Source organism: Hippocampus zosterae, chromosome 9, assembly GCF_025434085.1.
Source record: "Hippocampus zosterae strain Florida chromosome 9, ASM2543408v3, whole genome shotgun sequence".
Classification (NCBI taxonomy): domain Eukaryota; kingdom Metazoa; phylum Chordata; class Actinopteri; order Syngnathiformes; family Syngnathidae; genus Hippocampus; species Hippocampus zosterae.
In genome coordinates this window covers 17,545,664-17,553,329 of record NC_067459.1, presented here as the reverse complement: position 1 = coordinate 17,553,329, position 7,666 = coordinate 17,545,664, and the positions used below count along the sequence as shown (strand labels likewise).

The 7,666-nt window shown below is 48.3% G+C and overlaps 2 protein-coding genes across 3 annotated transcripts in view; one reads left to right on the top strand and one right to left on the bottom strand.

The window, feature by feature from the left end:
- On the top strand, positions 1 to 7,225 carry usp49 (ubiquitin specific peptidase 49). 2 transcript variants are annotated; one of them, XM_052076659.1, is made up of 7 exons: positions 1 to 149; positions 1,640 to 1,711; positions 2,487 to 3,962; positions 5,151 to 5,352; positions 5,652 to 5,754; positions 6,447 to 6,658; positions 6,730 to 7,225. In XM_052076659.1, exons 3-7 carry the CDS (start codon positions 2,556 to 2,558, stop codon positions 6,831 to 6,833), a joined length of 2,028 nt encoding a protein of 675 aa, XP_051932619.1. In that variant the 5' UTR covers positions 1 to 149; positions 1,640 to 1,711; positions 2,487 to 2,555; the 3' UTR covers positions 6,834 to 7,225. The 2 variants fall into 2 exon arrangements, with proteins under 2 accessions (XP_051932619.1, XP_051932618.1); XM_052076658.1 differs by having other exon boundaries at positions 1,640 to 1,754.
- The window catches only part of srsf3b (serine and arginine rich splicing factor 3b), a 30,927-nt gene that overhangs the window by 1,004 nt on the left and 22,257 nt on the right, over positions 1 to 7,666 (bottom strand). The gene's annotated exons all lie outside the window — the stretch shown is intronic.

Below are 7,666 nucleotides of genomic sequence, written 5' to 3'. Positions count from 1 at the left end.
CCGACTGCCGCTCAGCCTGCGTCCAATGAGAGCGGAGGGGTCCGGGCTCGCATCGAGAGTTGGGTTGCTCAATCTGAGTGAGGACAACAAGCTGATTTTTTTTTCTTCCTCTCTGATGTGCCGGATGGATGCGTTCCGCTCCGGCGATGGTAACGTTACCCCCGCTATATTCCTGTTATCGCAACGCAACTCGATATAATCGAACAAAGCGTTGCTGTCCGCTGTGGATGTCAGCGGGGAGTTTGTACTCGCTTAGCGGCGCAGTGCGTTAGCTAAGCGGGTAAATCAGCGTCGGCGACCGACAACTGCGGCGAGGTCAACTTCAATTAACACTGGGGGCAACGCGAACTACACTTCCACCTTCTAACAATAAACCAGCGACACTGCGACTCGCGTTTATCTACGTCAAAGTGCCCACCAGAGACACCGCCTCGGTTGCTTCTCGGCAGGCTAGCGGCGCCGCGGCGTCCTCCTCGCCAGGTTAGCATGGAGCGAGCGCGAGCTAACTTGGTGGCCGCGCCGCCTCAACAAAGTTGCTGGATGTTCTCCGGAAAAGAGGGAGAGGGGCTCTTCTTCTTCACGCCCCTTTGTTCTGCCTCGACGCGGAGGTGGAGGCAGTGAAGTAGCCTAGCATGGCTGTAAAGAACCGCTCGAACAATCGGGATTAAAACAACCACGGCAGACCTGTGGTCAATCAGATAACAGGCAGCACAGTAAAACTGTACGATTAGCGACTGCAGTCCACGTAATCCGTATTTCAATTGACATTGCATTAAAACCACAACATATAGACCTCGAGCTTAACACATGTGATTCAGTGCTGCTTTACGACCCAAAAAACCCAGAGCACATTTTCATGGAGAGTCCTCACCATTAAGGTTTGTGTTTCCATCTTGTTTGCATGGAAATTAAAAAAAAAAAGATGACGCGTTTTTGACAACAATCCGTTCCAGGGTTAGCTGAATCTTATCTCCAAATTCGATCAAATAAATATATATAATATTTTCAGATGTTCCTTTGCCACAAAATCCTTTGGAACCTGGAGGCAGAGTGTTTGAAAGCATCCAATATTGGGTGCATCAAGTGGTTTGTATGTGCATTTGCCTCGGAAAGTCAGCAGCTGTCTCATTTGTATCTTGTAGTTAACAAGCAAGCTAAGAGAATTCTCTCTTAACTGGAAAAAACAATATCTGGGGGAAAAAAAGTGTCATTCAGATTAATGATTTTGCCGTCACTGTGCCATGAAAAGCATGCCATTCTATCTTCCACCTCTTTGAAATTGTTACGTGAAAAAACAACTTATTTTGAAGGCTGTTTTCCTGAAATACTCCTAATTGAGGATGCCTGTTCCTTCCACCTTGTTGAAGAAATCTGAAGCTGTTCATTTCAGTTTTTAAAAAATGAACCGTTGTGCTCTTCGTACTAATTAGTGCAGCTAATTTGAAACTTGAAGTGACCACATGATGAACCACATGAGTTCCAACTAGTTTGTTCAAATCCTGCTCAAGACACACAGATTAAATTCAGGATTCCTGGAGAACTCAGACATCTCAGATGAATGCAATGAACACCTTTTTTAACTTTGTGTGCATTTCAAGTTCTATAACGCCGACTCACTTTTGATTTGTATCTCCCTCAGAATATTCCAGTGGCTGCTGCTGACGACAGTGGATATGGATGATACAGAGCATTGCTGTTTTCTTCAAACTCGGTGAGGTTTTGCGTGAAATCTGACCCATCCAACTATTTGAAGAGTAAGCATTTTTCCCTTCCCTTCTACTCTTTGTACACTTAAATCCACATTTTTCCAATTCTGGAGCTTTACCAAGAGTTACAGGCTTCATTGTGTGCACAGTTTGAATTGAAATATTATTGACAGTCATCCATTAAAAAAAATACGGGCTGGGGTGAATGTTCTCCCACTGCAGTGTGATTTTCAGCCAGAAAAAAAAATCCCTCCCTCTGTGCTTGCTGCCGGAGCAGCCAGGTAACGTTTCCACAGTGTGGCCTAACAGGAATGCCGTACCTGTTCTCGTTGTGGGACCACCACAGCGGCGATTTCTACCTGTGGGGAGTTTGTGGTATTTCTGCACTACACTCGCGACGCTATTGAAGATGAGTGCGTTAGAAGATGGATGGATGGAAATAATCAAGAACCTCTGATAAAATTGAGAGATGGTCTTGAAGCTAAGGAAAAAAATGATTAAAAAACGTACTAGGTCCTTGCATTGTCCCCAAAATTTAAGACCTATATTAAAAACAACTCAAATTGCTGTGGAGCAAACAAATGCTTGGTTTGTTGCGCTAACTAACATTGTTGCGATGACTATGAATAATTGATTTAAAGTTGCTCCAATTTAAATGACTTTTCAAGCCCCTCCCCCCAAAATATGTTTTTTGTGTCTTATTTTTTGAGGTGGTGCTAGTTGTAAAATAAAATATGAGATCCGCCGATCTAATGAGACCGGTGTGATTGCAATCTGCAGAATGTCTTGCTGCTCGGCGAGAGGACGTGCGTCCTACCACTGAGGGGCCCCCCATGCTCATGCGGAGAGATGGATCGCTGTAAGCACGTGGTGCGCCTTCGCCTGGGCCACGACCACTCCATCCTCAATCCGCAGAAATGGCACTGCGTGGACTGCAGCACCACCGATTCGGTGTGGGCTTGCCTCAAGTGCTCCCACGTGGCCTGCGGACGCTTCATGGAGGAGCACTCGCTCAAACACTTTCAGGAGTCCCACCACCCGCTGGCCATGGAGGTGCGGGAGCTGGACGTCTTCTGCTTTGCTTGCGGAGACTATGTACTCAATGACAACGCGGAAGGAGACCTCAAGCTCCTCCGAGGGGCCCTCTCCACCGTTCGCAACCCCGATACGCGCTCGCTGCGCTCCTCGGTTTGGCGGACGTACACCCACAGGGGCGGGGAGAGCGGGCCGCAGCCTCCCATGCAGCTGGCGTTGCGTCACAGGAGAAAAACCCTCTTGGTCAAGATGCTTCAGAGGTGGACGAGCAGACATAAAGAGTTGCAGGCGGAGCGCCAAGAGAAGCTGGAGGAGGCGAGAAGACAAAAGAAAGAGGTGAAAAGGAGACTGTTGGAAGAGCTGGGCAGCGTCCCGCCCAGAAAGAGCGCTCGGCTTCTCACTCAAGCGCCACGTTCAACCATCACCCTCATTCCCTGTAAGTTCCGAGACCCCCCGGAACGCCTACCTCCTCCTCCTCCTCCTGCTCCGCCCAAGAGGCCTTCCCTCCTTGCCTTGTCACGAAAGCCCCCCACGAACGGCAGAGCTGCAAAACTGAGGCGGTACTACTCGGCCCATTCGGCGAGCCGCCGACGCCTCGCTCCGGGGGTCACCGGTCTGCGTAACCTGGGGAACACGTGCTACATGAACTCCATCTTGCAAGTGCTGAGTCACCTGCAAAAATTCAGGGAGTGTTTTCTCACCTTGGACCTGTGCGAGACCGAGGAGCTGCTGGCCAAGACCAACCACGCGCAGGGGGTGAAGGCGGTAGCCGGTAGTGTGGTCAGCAGCGGTAACATGCCTCTGACCTCATGTCCCCTGGGGCGCGTGGGAAATGTGACGGTGGGCAAAAAGGAAAGCCCCCCACCCACCCCGCAGACTGCCGAGTTGGTCCAGCCCAAGGAGACTCGTTGCTCCACCCGCCAGCAGATGTCCCTGTGCCACGAATTGCATACTCTTTTCAGGGTCATGTGGTCGGGCCGCTGGTCTTTGGTGTCTCCCTTCGCCATGCTGCACTCCGTGTGGAACCTCATCCCGGCTTTCCGCGGCTATGACCAGCAGGACGCGCAGGAGTTCCTGTGCGAGCTGCTGGACAAGGTGCAGCAGGAGCTGGACACGGAAGCCTCCAAACGGCGGATCGTCATCCCCATCACCAAGAGGAAGCTTTCCAAGCAAGTGCTCAAGGTGCTGAACACCATCTTTCATGGGCAGCTACTCAGCCAGGTGAGTCTGGCAACGTGTACATTGGGTCTCTTTTTTTTTTTTCCCCAAGTTTTAGGCCGCCTTTCCTTTGACTTTTGTGGGGAAATGTCTCTGGGTCCAGCCGAGTTCCTTTCACACATTGGAAAACCCTACTCCTTCAATCCTTGCATGCTTGTCGTATCTTTTTCAGTCAGGTTGTCGCCAAAAGGGAGAAAGGAAAAACTTGAAGGGGGCCACTTTTAAGATTTCCGCAGTTCAATGCTGGCATATAGATGATTATATTTGACCTTTGGCATAATAGCGAACTCATTTCTTATGAAATATGAGTTATTATGGTGGCTATTTTTCAAACCCGGAAGGAAGCAAGGCACCTGGTTCACTGAAACCCCGCCTCTCCCCGTGTGGCTGCCGCACCTCTTTCGGCACATCGTCCTAAAGCTGGTCGTTGCGCCTAACACCCACAAAGCAGTTATGAACCATTGTTTTTTTTGGGGGGGGGGGCATTCACAGATAAAGATTAGGTGGCTGTGCTGATGCTGCCTGACCAACAGACAATGCCATAATGGATGGCCGAAGCCACCACCGAGTTATAGAAAGTCTTAAGGAGTGACCCCTGAACCCCAAAAGACCTCAGTTTCCTGAGTAGGAAGAGTCGGCTCTGTCCTTTCCTAATCAGGGCGTCCCTGTTAGTCAACCAGTCCAGTTTATCGTTTAGTCCTCCTCACGCGGCCAGCGAGCTAGCTAGTCAATGTCTTCGTTTTCTATCCTCCGATTGGTTGGTCAGAGCAAAACTGCTGGACTACTAACACAACACACACAACATAACAACTCATTTTGAACTGTCCCCAGACAACGCAAGTGGCACATTTGAGTGCCGTTGTGTTGTATTTTGGTGTAATTTGGCGTCATTCATGTGGAATTCAAGTTGGGTGAATCAGCACTCAAGGCCCAAGTACCAAATTCTCAGCCCATCTCCGATTGGATCTCCGAAGACCGTGCAGATGTACCGAAAGGCAGGCCGAATGAGATAGTGAAGAACGGCGCACCTCAGTCATTCTCCCAAATGAGATATTACAAACAACATATTTGTTATTAGCCGAATGCTGGTGTTGTTCTCCGCACAGACGTCTCGTATGTTTTCTAGACAGCCCGATTGGGTTGAATGTATGCGGTTAAAGGTAAGCTCTCTTTTCCCGCGCTTCTGTCCAGGTGACGTGTCTGTCCTGCAAGCACAAGTCAAACACAGTTGAGCCATTCTGGGACTTGTCTCTGGAGTTTCCCGAGCGCTACCACAGCGTCAACAAAGGCTCCACAGCCTACCAGCGCAGCTGCACCCTCACCGAAATGCTGTCCAAGTTCACCGAGATGGAAGCGCTGGAAGGCAGCATTTATGCCTGCAACCACTGCAACAGTGAGTCCAGCCTTTGGACTTTGACCCGTGTGCACCGGTCCTCTGATAATGTTTCACTTCTCCAGCAGGAAGTGGGCGTCGGCATTGCAATTGAATTCTTATTAAGGATTTAAGGTGTGATGCATTATACAGAATGCTTAAGATTATATTGTGAGTTGGCGCCATGTAAACAAAATTAGCTTTTGTGATTTTTTTTTTGAGGGGGGGGTTGCGCTCTTTCAAAATGTTTGCCCTCCCACTCTTCCGTTTTGTCACTTACGGGCAATAATTTGTCATCTCGCTCTCATGTGTTTTGTCAGAGAGAAGAAGGAAAACATCCCACAAGCCTTTAGTTCTTTCAGAAGCCCATAAGCAGCTTCTGATCTACCGTTTACCTCAGGTTCTACGGCTGCACCTCAAGCGCTTCAGGCAAGTGCCTTTGTCTTCCACCGGGATGTATTGCAATCTTTTTAACTCATTCAGTACCAGCCAAGTCCAGACCAAGTTTGAAAAGACGTTTAAAAACGTCTTTGGGAGTGAATGAGTTAACAATGTATATTCTTTCATGGCGATCAATGTCCAAGAAAAAAAAAAAAGACTATTTAAATCCCTATCTTCAGTAGCTTGTCAAACAGAGTTTTTCCCACCAGTTCCACTGCAAATTGGGTTTAGCACATACTAAGATATACACAGTGTGGCATTATGACCAATCAGTGTTGAGCTGGATGAGGTAAAACGCAGAGTCCAAATGTTACAGAAATCGCAGAAGACTAACACATGTAACATTTTACATGTGTTATACATGTAACATTTGATTGTTTCAAATATTTTTAAAAAAGTTCCCTCGGTGTGAAACTCAGGAGGTAGTTCAGCAGGATACTCAAATACTGACATATTTAATCGGTGCAGCTCAACATTTAATCTCCCCGTTACATGAACAGATTTTTTTTTTAAACAGTTTGATAAAACCCGAGTTTCAGGGGTTTGGGGTTACCCTCCATCATTTCTCTTCAGAATGAGCAATTTGCTCCAAAAACAAAGTCTTTCATGAGCCAAATTGCTGCTAACTTGATCAAACTCAATGTTTGTGACATGAACAAGCTCTTGTTTTGCACGGGCAGGTGGTCGGGGAGGAACCATCGAGAGAAAATCGGCGTCCACGTGGCCTTCGACCAGGTTCTGAACATCAAACCCTATTGCTGCACGGGCTCAGGTCACTCTGTTCACAGAGGGGGCTACACCTACGACCTGTCGGCCGTGGTGATGCACCACGGCAAAGGCTTTGGCTCAGGGCACTACACCGCATACTGCTACAACACAGAAGGAGGTGAGAACGGTGGACAAATGGCGCTGTTGCAAGCGCGGCATCGAATCTAACCGGATTGCTGTGCCCCGCAGGTTTCTGGGTCCACTGCAATGACTCTGAGATGAAGGTTTGCAGCGTGGAGGAAGTGTGCAACACTCAGGCCTACATTCTCTTCTACACCCAGAGGTCCGCTTAGGGACTTCTCGCTGTGAGCCTGAGCTGCGTTTATGAAATTGTTTCGCACCCAGATGTCACCAAACACACTCTTGAAAATGGCAATAGGCACTAATGTTTCGATGATGTTCCCGGCGGGCCGCGGCGATGACATTTCAGACCACCATAGATGTGGGACAAAGCAAACGTGACAGACCAAAAAGAATTTGCCACAACAGTTGCTGTGTTGGTTAGCCTTTGCGGGAGCACGTAATTGCTTCAAAGGCAGCAAAACTTTGGTACGGAGAAGAACGGGAGGGGGATGAATTCCCATGGCCCCAAATCCTAAATGAGTTTGCCATGGCCACCGAGAACAAAATGTAAGCAGAGCATGAACTGACAAATGTCCTAAGTGGATTTGCACAGACCTCCGCCAAGATTGACAGAAATTCAAGCGCCCTCTACTTGTGCGTTTTTGGTTTGTGGTCATCCATGTTGGATTGTACCACATTTGATTCTGCAACAGGGAGAACCATGACACAGCGAGATGAGGAAATACATTTCTCTTTCTCCGTCTTGATTCAGATTACCAACAAAATGTATGAAGGACTATCATGGCCACATCTTAAAGAAAAATAATAAAGTCGTAGGGCCAAAAGAACAAAGTTGTAATAGTTTAGATCGTTGTAACCATGGGCTTGTCCGGCCATAAATCCGGCTTCTAAATCATAATTTTACAACAGCAAAAAAAGAGTGTTTCTATATGTGCCCTGCGATTTTGTTGGCGACGAGACCGCGATGTACATCACCCCTGCTGAAGTCAGGTGGGACGGGCTCCTCCTCAACCTGTGAACCGAATGAGGGCAAGCGCTATTA